General features: G+C 40.6%; 3 protein-coding genes and 1 long non-coding RNA gene across 11 annotated transcripts in view; 3 read left to right on the top strand and 1 right to left on the bottom strand.

The window, feature by feature from the left end:
- LOC123968054 (flotillin-1-like) overlaps positions 1 to 1,751 on the top strand; it is a 6,524-nt gene extending 4,773 nt beyond the window's left edge. The window contains exons 9-10 of the mRNA XM_046044527.1: positions 4 to 168; positions 262 to 1,751. Of these exons, the coding sequence (XP_045900483.1) occupies positions 4 to 168; positions 262 to 291 (195 nt within the window). The 3' untranslated portion in view covers positions 292 to 1,751. The remainder of the gene's footprint in view (positions 1 to 3; positions 169 to 261) is intronic.
- The window catches only part of LOC123967844 (flotillin-1-like), a 14,524-nt gene extending 4,758 nt beyond the window's left edge, over positions 1 to 9,766 (top strand). Inside the window, exons 1-13 of one of the 2 annotated variants that reach the window (XM_046044124.1) lie at positions 3,985 to 4,073; positions 5,013 to 5,063; positions 5,635 to 5,710; positions 5,957 to 6,047; positions 6,491 to 6,634; positions 6,731 to 6,850; positions 7,189 to 7,284; positions 7,412 to 7,564; positions 7,801 to 7,982; positions 8,096 to 8,141; positions 8,292 to 8,429; positions 8,943 to 9,107; positions 9,201 to 9,766. In XM_046044124.1, the coding sequence (XP_045900080.1) occupies positions 4,064 to 4,073; positions 5,013 to 5,063; positions 5,635 to 5,710; positions 5,957 to 6,047; positions 6,491 to 6,634; positions 6,731 to 6,850; positions 7,189 to 7,284; positions 7,412 to 7,564; positions 7,801 to 7,982; positions 8,096 to 8,141; positions 8,292 to 8,429; positions 8,943 to 9,107; positions 9,201 to 9,230 (1,302 nt within the window). In that variant the 5' untranslated portion in view covers positions 3,985 to 4,063 and the 3' untranslated portion in view covers positions 9,231 to 9,766. Of the gene's footprint in view, positions 1 to 3,984; positions 4,074 to 5,012; positions 5,064 to 5,634; positions 5,711 to 5,956; positions 6,048 to 6,490; positions 6,635 to 6,730; positions 6,851 to 7,188; positions 7,285 to 7,411; positions 7,565 to 7,800; positions 7,983 to 8,095; positions 8,142 to 8,291; positions 8,430 to 8,942; positions 9,108 to 9,200 lie in introns of those variants that run through there. The other variant, XM_046044126.1, reaches the window with a different exon arrangement.
- A 1,015-nt stretch (positions 9,767 to 10,781) lies between these two features.
- Positions 10,782 to 15,142, top strand: LOC123967845. Its single transcript, XR_006824363.1, has 4 exons — positions 10,782 to 10,908; positions 13,417 to 13,588; positions 14,145 to 14,378; positions 14,454 to 15,142. It is a non-coding gene; the product is annotated as an uncharacterized LOC123967845 (long non-coding RNA).
- The window catches only part of ddr1 (discoidin domain receptor tyrosine kinase 1), a 43,095-nt gene continuing 39,305 nt past the window's right edge, over positions 11,367 to 15,156 (bottom strand). For 2 of the 7 annotated variants that reach the window (XM_046044119.1, XM_046044117.1), the window contains 3 exons: positions 14,814 to 15,081; positions 14,123 to 14,272; positions 11,368 to 13,540 (listed from right to left, as the gene is read on the bottom strand). In XM_046044119.1, the coding sequence (XP_045900075.1) occupies positions 13,400 to 13,540; positions 14,123 to 14,272; positions 14,814 to 15,081 (559 nt within the window). In that variant the 3' untranslated portion in view covers positions 11,368 to 13,399. Of the gene's footprint in view, positions 13,541 to 14,122; positions 14,273 to 14,813; positions 15,082 to 15,156 lie in introns of those variants that run through there. The other 5 variants (XM_046044122.1, XM_046044121.1, XM_046044118.1 and 2 more) reach the window with 4 other exon arrangements.

Consider the following 15,156-nt stretch of genomic DNA (forward strand, 5'->3'; position numbering starts at 1 on the left):
CAGATGGCAGAGGAGATCAGCAAGCCACTGTCGGAAGTCCAGAAGGTCACCATGGTGTCCAGTGGCGGCTCAGAGGTGGGAGCAGCCAAACTTGCTGGAGAGGTGCTCGATATCATGACCAGGCTGCCCATGACTGTGGAGAAACTCACTGGAATCGACATCTCCCAGGTACGCTGGAGTATGTGTGTGACAGATCATGTATGAGACTGAACTACTGGTGCAGGTAATAATAATTTAATGGTTCTCCCATTGACTTCGCAGGCTACAGGAAAGACCATGCGTGTGCATTAAGAAGAGAAGAAGAGTAGAAGAAATCAGGAGAGGTGTCACTAATGATCAGACTCAGAGCTCCACATCTCCTGCTTGTGCCTATAGCCACTGTAATGACTGCAACACTGTAGTCCTGTGTGATTGTTTGTGTGCCTGCATGTGTTTTGTTGGTTCCTCCTCCATCTAAACAGAATTGTTCTTCCTCCTTTATGTGGTTTCCTTTCATGAACATGATCTGAGTTGTTGTGCATACTGCGGTGGGTGACAGCAGAAGCAGCTGCAAGGTATACAGTTATTCATGAAGCTACTTTTTTTGCCAGGAGGAGACAAAAAGCCTCAGTCCAATTTAGCTGTTGATGGTGCAAGTAGGAATTCCTGTCATTGTTTTTAATTTTTTTATCTGACCGCAATCAGCCTCATTTTCATAAACTGTTGTTCATGTTTTTTTTACTTTTTAATGTAGAAAATGTCTGCGGCTGTAGTTTATCTAAACGTGTTTTTGTGCCTTTCACTTGATTAAATGGTGTTGCGCTCTTTATCACAGCATCACCTCTTAGTTTTCTGTGTGGCTGTATTATTACTGTCACTGTAGTTCTAGTATTGACTATCTTTGTGCACTCATCCTTTATATAGAGACAAAGTTGGGATGAGGCTAGTTTACACCACATGTTTGTTTGTAGTAAGAGATTATATTACTGGGCCCAAAATCATGTCAGGTGTATAGCAAGTGGAAGTTGTGGTTTCAGAATGAAAGGGCTGGAAGTGTTTTTTTGGGAAAGAAACTGAGGGGGATTCCTGTCAAATGAAAGTATGTTGTGGTGGGACAATCAATGCTGACTTTTTATTGCAGTCTCTTCTTGAGTCCTGGCATTTAAATGGCGAGAGTAAAGAAGGACCCTCACGAACTAACTGACGGACTAACCAGCCTGCTGCTTCGATATGCTTGCTGCCTGGAGTCTGCCTTAAACTGACATACAAGAGATAGTATGATTTTATTTTTTTTATGTATTTTCCATGATAATGTGATGCTGAGTCTTAGCAGTCAGTCTTGAAGGCTCTCGTAGTTATAAAAGGTTTTGAAAAACAGTATCTCTGATTTCTTTTTTCAGACTCTTCACTAACACATTTTCCAACTGCCAAGCCATATGCATTTTTTACCCCCAAGTGCCTGGTCAAAACTCGACATTCAAGTCAAGTTTACTTCTTTAGTCAAGCCTATTACATTTCTGTCAGGTAATATATCCTCATATGCAACTGATACTAAGCCATTGGCCGTCAACGGCTGTAGATGAAAGCCAAATCAGTCTCTGCTTCTTTTGTATTTTATTCAGTCTAGTCTTTTACTTTTCTTAAACAATTGTCGTCGCATGTGACATAAGTAGTTGTTACTTAATGTGGAAGTTGTATACGAATGTTACATATTCTAAGAGTTATCTGCAGTGAAATGTTCTATAGACAATAAAATATAGTTTAATCACTGAGTCATGTTGCTGTTTGTTTTTTGCCATCAAAGTTTCACTTAAGACTGCGTGGAGCACAATAGATTAATTGATTGACAGAAAATGTATCAGTTTATTAAACTATTTTAATAAAAATTAAAATATGGGTTTAGTTGAACTACAGTGTATCAAAAGTGCCTCAAATGGCACGCACATTCAAAATGAGTAAACATATAATACTTGATAATCTTAGGACTGATTTACAGTGCTATTTAGTCAGTGAAGTAGATCATTGATTCTACCACGGTCAGCCAAAATGCATACTGGGTAATTCAGAGGTTGATGTTGACACGTGAAAATCCCAGCTTTCCCACTTACCATACCATACTGTTTGCATTTGGATGAGTGAAGACCGAGCTATCAAGTGAACATGACTCAACACACTGTTTCAGAACAAAATGTCATCATACATTTAAAATGAGATGACTTGATGGTGTTTTTCCAATAAATTTTAAATAATATTTTACATCTTTAATAGTTTAGTAGTTAGTTCTCCCAGTAGGCAATGCCTTCTGGGAGAAGATTTTGAAAAAGGCAGACTGACTGTCCTGAATTTTGATCTCCCTTGGCAAATATCTTCATTCACTGCAAGTAAAATGCAATTAGAATCCACATTGACAGAGAAGAGTTTCATCATGGCCTGGGATATGCATGGCATAAAGCACAGCTAGTTGTATAATTTTAGATCAATGCTTTGTATCTCGGTCACCGCCAGATACAAAAAGTGCCAAACAGCTGAGCAGGTGCATCTGAAGATGTTCTGTCCACTGCTCCGGCTGGCAGTATTGTCTCCCTGCTTGTAAAAAGCTGATGCCGTTTGTTGGTCATATCTTATCGACAGCCACAGACTTTTGTCTTCTATTCCTCAGATTTGAAAAGTCAATGTGGCACCAGGGATAAAGTTCTTCTCTCTGTGGCTGAGAGATGGGTCAAAAACTGCTTGGACTTCTTCACTACAATGGGGGGATCGGTGGTTGATGCACCATGAACCCCCACATCTGTGGCAAACAGCCGGGGCTTGATGGTTGACATCTGGTCAGAGCAGATAGGATGGGTGAGCCAGGCCCCTGATCCCAGATCTCATCAGACAAAACCAAAACCATCCATGTTAATAAAAGAAACCGATTAGAGATTTAACAGTGGATTACAGAGTCTGAACTAAACTCTGCTGCTGGAAGATTTTTTATATGAAATAGTCTAGTCAGGTTTAAAATTTCCTGATATTTTGTTTTAATGACTCCAACTAAATATATATTACTCAACTGAATTTATTTTACTAATAGATGTGGTCATTAGGAAAATAATGTTTAATTCGGTGTTTCTTTTTATACCTTTGCATTTTCCACAGTGAGGACATTAATGATTGATGTACAACTATCAGAATATTTTTACCACTGGTTCTAACTGTAATTGTGCACATTATTACTGTCATATCCAAATACATTACACATGTTGATGTGCATCTACTTTAGACATTATTCTAGTACAATGAATCATCACCCTCAACAATAAATACACTTAGTGGCCACTTTATTATGTGCACCTGTACAATCTAATGCAATACAATAAAACAGCACTACCATAAACTCTACCTTTGCGAAGTTTATTCCATTCAGTTTTTGTTGACATTGTTGGAAATGTAAAAATTTAATGATATGGTTATTACTGTGGTCATAGTTACAGGTGGAGTTTTACTGGACTACATTATGTTGTATGAGAGGTGTTTGTATTTTATTTTTTAATACTTCCGATTTACATACGTAAGAGTAGTAACACCTCACTAACTATGATCTGACCTCAGTACAAAAATATGTAACCAAATTAAGGGTAACACCTCTGTGATAGTGTCTAAAAAACAAAAAAAACATTGTAGGCATCATATACATGTACAGGTGTACCTAATAAGAGGCAGATAGACAGACAGACAGGCAGGCAGGCAGACAGACCGACCGGGGTTCAATTCCCCACTGTGACCCATCTACCAATGTGTCCCTGAGCAAGACACTTAACCCCTAGTTGCTCCAGAGGCGTGCGACCTCTGACATGTATAGCAACTGTAAGTCCCTTTGGATAAAAGCGTCAGCTGAAATGAATTACTGTAATGTAATGTAATGAAAACAGTGGAGGTGCAGTTGTAACTATTGACCACCAGATGGTGACAGACGCCATTACTGTAGTGAGGATGGGCGTGGTCAGTGCACCTCAAACCCGTTGGCGGGAAAGGGCTTACTGCCTGACTGTAGTAACAGAAAACAAACCTTCATTTACTCTGAACAGGATTGCTCTTTCTGTTGATGGATATCGGTAAAGTGAAAGGAATGATTGGTTCATTATATCTTGTAGTTGTGATGTTAGTTGCTGTTAGTAATAGTTGTAGCCTAGTATAAATACTGGAGTGTTTTCCTCAGACATAGTGACATTATCAACCCAGATCCGATTCCGCTGCCTTTTATCAGATAACTAACGTTAGCATGCGAGCTAGCTATCGTTGCTGACATTTATTTGGTTTTACATTTAATATACTGTTTTTAATTAGTATGTCTGATGTTATTCTTGGAGCTCTGATCTGATGTGTTTATGTTGCTCTAACTAATTTTTGAAAAGGCATTGTTCATTAGGTGTACAAGTTGTAACCATAGACTGTATAAAAGTTATAACAGGTTGTAACGTTAACTTCCAGCCCTGTGTTGGGGGTTGTCAGGATGGGGAGGAGCATTCTGGTTCACTGTGAAAATAGAGAAGCTTAATTAAGGGTTTTGCTTGAATGATTGACATAGACATGTGTCAGTTGTAGCCTGTGATTTTCATATCACTGTCTTAACATACAAACAATCCATCGATCCAATAACAAACTCTTGAGATCATGGTACTTAAATATGACCAAATGTGTGAATTTTATGTCTTAGTTTATGGTTCACCCAAACCACAGACAATTTTGTTTTAGTTTTATACTGTCATGTTTTTAATTGATATTATAATGGGGTTAAACAATGGACTGTGTATTAGTCTGCTTGATTATGTTTATGGATACACTGGACAGTCATACATGTTCACTACAAAAGAGAAATAAACTTTGAAATGTTACTTTGGTATCCAGCTTTCTAGTTTCATATATCCAATAATTACCAATTCCTGTACAACCCAGTGATATCCAAGAAAACACAATGTTGTCTATTTCTTATCTAACTGTAGTAATGTCCAACCTTTGACAAGGTCTTGCATTCATTTTTTGTCTAAATTCAGGAATCAAGATGTTTTACACATGTGGACCCAATGAAGCCATGGTGGTGTCTGGTAAGATAATTGCTTGACTTCTCTCAATAGCACTGGATATGTAAAAAACGTTTCCTGTACAATTATAAAACACTCCAGCCTCCACGATGCTGTAATATTGTTACAAACCTCCGGAGGTCACTGTACTACGTATTGTGTCAAAATATTCATGTATTAAAAAGAGACAATCATTATTATGGGCAACCATTATTGCCCATTTGACTGTGGAGGTCGAAGACAATCTTGTGCAGGGGTTCAAACCCCGGCCTTTCTGTGTGTAGTTTGCATGTTCTCCCCGTGTCTGCGTGGGTTCTCTCCGGCTTCCTCCCACCATCCAAAAACATGCAGGCTAGGTTGTTTGGTTACCCTAAATTGTCCTTAGGCGTGAGCGTGAGTGGTTGTTCGTCTCTGTGTGGCCCTGCGATGGACTGGCAACCTGGGATTGGCTCCAGCCCCCCAGCGACCCTGTATGCAGGCCTGCATTTTGAACAATGTCCTCTAGGCAGTAACTCTGTGAGTGCCTAGCCATATGTAACTGAATGATAGTGTAATGTTTATGTTATGTGTTCTCCTCTCATCTCTTTCCTCCTAGGCTATGACCGTACTCCTCCTCTAATGATTGCTGGGGGAAGTGTGTTTGTCCTCCCGTGTATTCAGAAGATCCAGAGGTGATCCCATTTTCAGTCTCTAGTTTTTGTTACAACATATCTACCTGATTTATGTATTGTTTAACCAACACGGGAAATACATGCTGATAAAAGAGACATGTGTTCCTGATATCTTTTGAGTTCTGTATCCATTACTGAGCCACTTCGTCTGTCTCTCTTTTGCTATACCTTTCCATTCTTGCTCTTTGTTATATTATATCTAGTCCATTCCACTTTTCCTTTTACATTATTCCATTTTTTTCTCAGAATTACGCTCAATATCCTGACTCTAAATGTGAAGAGTGACAAAGTCTACACCTGTCTTGGTGTTCCTGTCTCTGTCACTGGCGTTGCACAGGTATGTTTTGATAATTGGACGACTCAAATACCGTAAGTTTTTTAATACAGGAAGTCAAAAAGCTGTGCATGTTGTCACAAACAGTTATTAAAATAGATTAAAATTTTTGTATAGACACCAAAAGGGAAGGAATGGGGTCAGCGGCTATTTAAAAGCAACGCCTGCCTACAGAAACAGGTTGTTGCACAGACAGACTGAGAGATGCATGAAAGATTTATGGGTTGAAGGGATGGGTACAAGTAAATAATGTGTGATTATTTAAAAAGAAATACATAAACACTAGCAAAATATTTTTGCCAGAGCAAAACACTCATCAATACTATATATATAAACCCACAGCATTCATATTCAGATCAGTTTGAAGGTCATTTACTGTAAGCAAATAAGGCAAGGAAGTTGCCGCTTGAATGTCATTTTCTTTCACTTTTTCTGTATTTTTCCAGGTGAAGATCCAGGGCCAGAACAAGGAGATGTTGGCCACCGCCTGCCAAATGTTTATGGGCAAGTCTGAGGCTGAGATTTCCAATATTGCACTAGAAACACTGGAGGGACATCAGAGAACCATTATTGCCCATTTGACTGTGGAGGTCGGTGTACTGACTTCGTTAAATGGATCTGCTTGACATTTTCTTCCCATAAACAGTATGTAATAACTATGATGTATATATCTCCTCTGCGTACAGGAGATCTACCAGGACCGTATGAAATTCTCCGAGCAGGTCTTTAAGGTGGCCTCCTCTGACCTGGTCAACATGGGGATTGGCATCATCAGCTATACGCTCAAAGATGTTCATGATGATCAGGTACTTTATGTGTGTTTGGGTTCATTTTCAGCCAGTGCTAGTGACATAAATCTGATGCTTAAAACACCACACCAAACACTAATTACTGGAGCAGCAGGAATCTGAAGTGTCACTATGAGCCTTTATCTTTTTTTTGTATAAAAGCTTTTAGTCTCACTCGAAATCCTTTTTGCCATAGTAACACACATTTACTCACTGTCTGTGACTGAACCGCTTTATACTACACTACTTAGTGATGAATTAGGTCTAAGTGCTTCAGTAGTAACCACACCATCTCTTGGTTTTGTTTGCCTAATGCACTCCCTCCCTTGCTCTCTCTCTATGTCGCTCTCTCGCAGGACTACCTTCACTCCCTGGGTAAAGCCAGAACAGCCCAGGTGCAGAGGGATGCCAGGATCGGAGAGGCTCAATACAAACGAGATGCTGTCATGAAGGTAAAATGAGCTATTTTGTTTTTGCCTATTTACTCATATGGATAATCTGAAAATGAGAATAAGCCATCAGTAGAAAAGAAATACCAAACATTCTTGTTTTCCCTGTCCTGCTACATTCTACATACAGGAGGCCCACGCGATGCAGGAGAAAGTTTCAGCTCAGTACAAGAATGAGATTGAGATGGCAAAATCCCAGAGAGACTATGAGCTGAAAAAGGCAGCCTATGATGTAGAGGTCAACACCAAGAAGGCGGAGTCAGAAATGGCCTATCAACTTCAGGTACAGTCTTCACGTTTGCTGTGTTTTGTGTAATGTGAACTTTGTGTTTGTGGAAATTTTGTCTGTCCTGGTCAGTCTGTTCAGCTTGTATACACCTCGTCCACACATTTTATTAGGCTGGCGGGTCGAGTTTGTACCAACACGACCAATCCAGGTTGTAGATAATATCTGATTTCCATTTGGAGATAGAAGGCTGATGCCTTGTTATTTCTGTTTTCCTCCGCTTCCCTTGTCAGGTGGCCAAGACCAAGCAGCGCATTGAGGAGGAGAAGATGCAGGTTCAGGTGGTGGAGCGGACACAGCAGATCACACTGCAGGAGCAGGAGATCACCCGCAAGGAGAAGGAACTGGAGGCAAAAGTTAAGAAGCCTGCAGAGGCGGAGAAATACAGGCTGGAGAGGCTGGCGGAGGCATATCGGTGAGCATTACAGCATACTTTTAAGAGATGTGCATCTAACACCTTAACAGTATCAAGGACACAAATCACTTGAGATAGTTAAACAATCTGCAATTTCTTGTCACTCCTGGCAGCCTGCAGCTTATCATGGAGGCTGAGGCCGAGGCCGAGTCCATCAGAGTGAGTACTTTTCTAAGATTCTCCATCCAGATTTCCACTTTTCCCTGTCTGCCAATTGAGAATATTACATTTACCAAACATTATTTCTGTCAGGAAATTTACTCCCGTACACTTCTATTGTAATCTTAATTTATGTATGTGTCCATGTAGATGAAGGGCGAGGCAGAGGCTTTTGCCCTGGAGGCTAAGGGTCGTGCCGAGGCGCAGCAGATGGCCAAGAAAGCAGAGGCCTTCAAGCAGTACAAAGAGGGAGCCATGGTGGACATGCTGCTGGAGAAACTGCCACTGGTCAGTCTGACTCTAATGGATGAATGAACAGATGAAGATAAATGTTCGAGCTGTACAATGAAATACTGTGATTATTGCAAACCTTGGATCACTATTTCACTTTGTACTGCTTTGCTTTAACAAAAGTTTGCCACCTCTGGTTTTTCATTTCTCAGTGGACTTGCTGTTGGCATCACAGAATTGCCTTTTCATAGTGGACATTTCGTATTAGTTGTGTTAAAGTTAGTTTGTTCTGAGTTTTATTTTTTTAATATTAAGCAACCTGAAAGCCTTTTAAATATTTTGAAATTCCTTTTCCTTGTTGCAGTGAAGTTGTGTGACTCTCAGTTCTGTTCAAGAAAATGTTCATGTTTTCATATAAATCCCATCTTTGTCAATTTATTCACATTTTTTCCTAAATTCAATCACGCCCTTTATGTTGAGTTGATTTAAATTTCCTTAAGTGTTGTTTTGCTTCTGCTTTGAAATTTCCCCTTCACTGTATTTATTTCTCGATTCTGTCTTGTCCTACAGATGGCAGAGGAGATCAGCAAGCCACTGTCGGAAGTCCAGAAGGTCACCATGGTGTCCAGTGGCGGCTCAGAGGTGGGAGCAGCCAAACTTGCTGGAGAGGTGCTCGATATCATGACCAGGCTGCCCATGACTGTGGAGAAACTCACTGGAATCGACATCTCCCAGGTACGCTGGAGTATGTGTGTGACAGATCATGTATGAGACTGAACTACTGGTGCAGGTAATAATAATTTAATGGTTCTCCCATTGACTTCGCAGGCTACAGGAAAGACCATGCGTGTGCATTAAGAAGAGAAGAAGAGTAGAAGAAATCAGGAGAGGTGTCACTAATGATCAGACTCAGAGCTCCACATCTCCTGCTTGTGCCTATAGCCACTGTAATGACTGCAACACTGTAGTCCTGTGTGATTGTTTGTGTGCCTGCATGTGTTTTGTTGGTTCCTCCTCCATCTAAACAGAATTGTTCTTCCTCCTTTATGTGGTTTCCTTTCATGAACATGATCTGAGTTGTTGTGCATACTGCGGTGGGTGACAGCAGAAGCAGCTGCAAGGTATACAGTTATTCATGAAGCTACTTTTTTTGCCAGGAGGAGACAAAAAGCCTCAGTCCAATTTAGCTGTTGATGGTGCAAGTAGGAATTCCTGTCATTGTTTTTAATTTTTTTATCTGACCGCAATCAGCCTCATTTTCATAAACTGTTGTTCATGTTTTTTTTTACTTTTTAATGTAGAAAATGTCTGCGGCTGTAGTTTATCTAAACGTGTTTTCCTGCCTTTCACTTGATTAAATGGTGTTGCGCTCTTTATCACAGCATCACCTCTTAGTTTTCTGTGTGGCTGTATTATTACTGTCACTGTAGTTCTAGCATTGACTATCTTTGTGCACTCATGCTTTATAAAGAGATAAAGTGTGTTTTTAAAAATTATGCTTTGGGCCATTGTCTTGCTGTAAGACCCATGACCTCTGACGGAGACCCAGCTTTCTCACACTGGGCCCTACGCTGCGTCCCAGAATTATTTGGAAGTCTCCAGATTTCATAATGTCATGCACACAGTCAAGACATCCGGGACCTGAAGCAGCAAAGCAACCCCAAAAGATCAATGAGCCACCACCATGTTTTGGGGAACGGGTTCTTTTCTTTGAAGGCCTCATTTTATTTTCTGAAAACAGAAGAATGGTGTGTTTTTCCAAAAAGCTCTATTTCAGTCTCACCTGTCCACAGGACATTCTCCCAGAAGGATTTTGGCTTCCTCAGGTAAGTTTTGTTTCTGTGTCAGCAGCGGGGTCCTCCTGGGTCTCCTACCATAACATCCCTTTAAATTCAGATGGTAGCAGATAGTGCGAGCTGACACTGTTGTACCCTGTGTCTGCAGATCAGCCTGAATTTGTATGGAAGTTGATTGGGGTTCTTTATCCATTATTTTACAATCGTTCATCAATTTTTGTCTTTCGTCCACATCCATGGAAATTACCTACAGTGCCATGGGCTGTAAACTTGAGATTGTGTGTGCTTTTCCAAAATTTGAATGGTTGTAAGATTTATTTCTATATTGCCAGCACCTGTGAATTGCTACAGGTGAGTTAAATTACAAATTAAAGAAGCATCACATGCTTGAAATACAATTATTTCTGGAGATTTTTAAAAGGTGCAAAACAATTTTCTGGGTTGTGCATTATGTGAGAGACGTGCAGGGGTGCCCATATTTTTGGCCATGACTATGGTGAGAGTAAAGAAGGGCACTCACTAACTAACCAGCCTGCTGCTTCTGTGTGCTTGCTTTAAACAGACATACAGTAGACTTTAGTAAAGCCTATTACGTTTCTGTCAGGTAATATATCCTCACGTGATCATTAGCCATTGGCCGTCGACGGCTGTAGATGAAAGCCAGATCAGTCTCTGCTTCGTTTTTATGTTATTCAGTCTAGTCTTTGACCTTACTAAAAAAAAAATCCGTGTTCTACTTGGTGAGTGAAATTCCTGTATTTTATTTATGTGTTAACATATAACAGGCTGGAGTCGCTTAATGTTCCGCCCGCGGCAGATTAGTTACAAGTCGCGAAAAATAGTCTATCAACACTCACTAGACATTTGCTCCGGCGAACAGCGGAGCTGTGTGTCGTAGGGAAGGCAGTCGATATCACTGAAGCTGCAATAAACATCACGATCTTTTGATCTGTTTCTATGATGACAAGCAGCCCAGTGTCCCTGTTACACCTTTGAACATGCCCGAACACAGAGCTACGGGGTTTCACTTAATAACACTGAAAGTGACGGCTTTTAAATCAGTCTCGCTCTCCTTACCCAGTCACTGTACCTGAGAGAAACACAGCATGCATATGTTTTTTCTGCGTTTTCACTGCAGCTCTGCATCGCGATGTAACGCTCTTTATTTAGTAGGCATACTTAAATAATAAACAGTGGGAGAAAACTTTTTTAAAATTCGCTATAAATCCACAGTTCCGGGGGGGTCATGAGGAAGAGAGAGAGAGAGAGTTAGTTACAGCCCTAGGACACGTTTTAATTTATTTGAAAAGGTTAACTTTATTAAAACATCTACAAAAATAGACAACAATGAATTACAATGGCATCAAGATAGCAAGCGTTCTACAGAGATACAGAAGACCCCGAATGTAACAGAGTTTTCCATTATTAAAGGAAATTACAATTCTGTCCTTAACATATGTACATACTAATATGCTCAACTTCAGATACAAATGGACAAAATCAGACACAAAGGAGTGTCTTAAGTACATATAGTATATATAAAAATATGGATTTAGTTGAACTACAGTGTATCAAAAATGACTCAAATGGCACAACCATTCACAATCAGTAAACATGTATTACTTAATAATTTTGATCATTTTAGGACTGATTTACAGTGCTATATAATCAGTAAGATAGATGATTCTGCCAGTCAGCTTAATGTACTAACACAGGATAATGCAGAGGGCGATGCTGACATTCATGCTAAAATCCCAGCATTCCCACTTACCATACCATAACTGTGTGTATGTATTTGGATGAGCAAAGACTGAGCGATCGAGTGAACATGTCTCAACACACTGTTAGTTTCAGAACAAAAGGTCGTCATACATTTAAAATGAGATGAATTGATGGTGCCACTCCATTATTTAAATAATATTTTACATCTTTTGATCTCCCTTGGCAAATATTACTAAATTCACTGCAAGTAAAATACAATTAGAATCCACATCGACAGGAATCATATCAGGCCCCTCACAGAGAAGAGTTTCATCATGGCCAAGGATATGCATGGCAGGTAGGATTTAAAGTGCAGCTGGTTGTGGAATTTTACATTTATCTTTTGTATCTGGGTCACCACCATATACAAAGATTGCCATAACACCAGAGCAGGTGCATCTGAAGATGTCCTGTCCACTGCTCCGGCTGGCAGTATTGTCTCTCTGCTTAGAAAAAGCCATTCCAGTTTGTGGGTCACATCTCATCGGCAGCCGCAGAATTTCATCTTCTGGGAAACAGTTCTTTTCTCTGTGGCTAAGAGAAACTGGTTGGATTTCTTGACTACAATGGGGGGGGCACATTGCAGAAAGGGGGGCTGCTGTTGTCTGGTCCACATCATTTCACATGAGTCCACAATAACTTCGGGTCACTATTTAAGGTTGTGGGGTTGAGACAGAGGATTGATGAAGGGTTACCAAACATAATGAGTTCTGCTTATCACCATCAGCCATGTATGAAGCCTAAAATATTTTCAAAGACTTTTTGTGGATTATCATTTTTTTGTTTCTCAGATGGGCAAATGGGGCTGAAGCTTGGACTTAAAATGTGTCCAGTAGGCTACACATACTGTAAAATCTAGGATAATTGCTGTTGTGCACTTTCATGTCTGAACAATAGGTAGAACACCTATTGTTCAGACATGAAAGAGGCTGAGAGAGGTTTGTGTGTCATGTGCACCGTCACCTGTTAGACTACATGCAGCATCTGAGATGTTGATTAACAAAAGTCATGAAGCTTAATAACTGTTCATTTCCTAGCTTGCTATGGTCATAGTTTGGAGTATATTCTGTCAATGTAGCCTCTGCAGCTTCTTTTGTAATTAATTACCAGTCACACACAAACCCTCCTTGCATGGTGAGTATCTAAGAAGACAGAAAGTTCCTAAGCAGACTGCACCCACCACCAACCCACTCTGAAATATAGCTCGGACTGTTAGATAATCTAAAGCTGGGGTTAGTTTTGCCTTTGGGGTTGGGGTCTGATGTGGAAATGAACCGAACCAGCGGTGTCTCAGCCCCATCCACCCAAAAAGTATATAAAAGCAATCAACCCACTCTTCCTCCTCATCTGCCTCCGCCGTGCAGCACCTCCACCACCATCATCCCGCTGTAGCAAGGATGCATAAACGTACGGGACGTTTCTCCTTTTTAGCGTTGCCTTTCTCCTTGTTGCCTTTCTCTGATTCTCTCTCTACACCATGTTCATAGCGTCCTCAGTAAGGAAGGAGTGGATGTAGGCGAAGGACGGGCGGAGCTTGCAGTCTCTGTTCCAGCAACTCAACATGAGCTCATAGAGACCCTGAGGACACACAGCCGGTTTGCTCAGATATACCTGCAAGAGAGAGGGAGAAAGGTGTATGGCGGTGGCACCATTTGATTGGTGAGATGTTTTTCTTGTGCGATAAAGCCCTGCTTATACTTATTTTATCAGATTTGATTCTGACTAATTTCACATCCTTTTGGTCTAACACAGTCTCCTGCTTTTAATTAATATGGATTACTGATTGCTGAGTTTGGTGATTTGCAGATTAATAACTGTCTTTAGTTGGTTTGAAGAATTGTGATTTCAACATTGTGTTACTCTACTAAATGCTCAAACAGATGAATAAGACCAGCCACTAGAGGGCTTCTGATATCATGAACCTCCATACAGTCAGTTGAGATTTTGTGCTGTGGTTGATGTGTTATTATTTTAATGAGTGACTGAGAGGTGATCCTGAAAGACCCGTTCAGATCTTCAACAGAGCAGAACATTCATGTGCCTGTTTTCTGTCCATCATCAGTTTGAGCTTTAGTAAATTTTGACATACATAGATTAATTTTGGGCATAAACAGTTCAAAAATATTTCAAATGAGAAAACAGGCTACTTTATACCCCTAAACCAGTGTGTGTGTGTGTGTGCGTGTGTTGTACCTGTCTGCCCTGGTCTCTGAAGAACTCCCCAGCATTGTCGATGACTTGTTCATCAGTGAGGTTGAAGTACGGCTGCTCCTGACAAACGCTCAGCATCTCCCACAGAGTGACCCCGAATGCCCACACATCGCTGGCCGTGGTGAACTTACCCTGGGAACACACAACCATGCAGATCAACGCTGTCATCTTCAACATCATAATCTCCATCAGTATTAAAATTCTGTCGCCATCATCATTATAGGATGGCAAATTGTTGGTAAGAGAATGACACATTTAATATAATAAAAATATAATATAAATTACATTTTAATTGATTGAGATTTCTTTAAAGGAACAGAAGGGGATAAACACATCTCCTAATTTCTTGTCTGTGAAGCCAAAGTTTTATTTCCTGCCACATGAAGACCGACTTCCATCGTTTACAGTGAACAAGTTCCTGTTGTTGGGAGTAAAAATCTGAAAATCTTTGAGTAACACAAAGTGCAAAGAAAAATGGGGAGATAACTGTTAATTATGCAACAGATTCCCTCTAAAGTAGTAAAACTCATTTTTTTTGTATACAAATTTCGTGTTAAATTTTTTTCAAGAAACCCCCCCCCCCCCCAAATTCATGGTCAGTATAAAACATTATAACACATAGTATTGCAACCATCACACATCGTGAGATGCACACTCATTCCTGTCCTCTCACCATGAGTATACACTCCCAGGCCATCCAGCGTATCGGCAGCACAGCTCTGCCCTGGATCCTGTAGTAGTCTCCAGCATACAAGTTCCTGCTCATGCCAAAATCAGCTATCTTAATGTGACGCTCACCACCCCGATCCTCTCCGCTCTCACCCTTCTCACCCCCGACCAGACAATTACGTGTTGCCAGATCCCGGTGCACGAAGTTGAGGGAGGAGAGGAACTTCATTCCTGACGCAATCTGGCTGGCCATGGAGATGAGAGCCGGGTAACTGGAGGGGAAATGGTGACAGATAGAGAGAATAAACAATAAAGTCTGCATTTATATCTGCATATATGTGCAAGTG

This window comes from Micropterus dolomieu, linkage group LG03 (genome assembly GCF_021292245.1).
Source record: "Micropterus dolomieu isolate WLL.071019.BEF.003 ecotype Adirondacks linkage group LG03, ASM2129224v1, whole genome shotgun sequence".
Lineage (NCBI taxonomy): Eukaryota > Metazoa > Chordata > Actinopteri > Centrarchiformes > Centrarchidae > Micropterus > Micropterus dolomieu.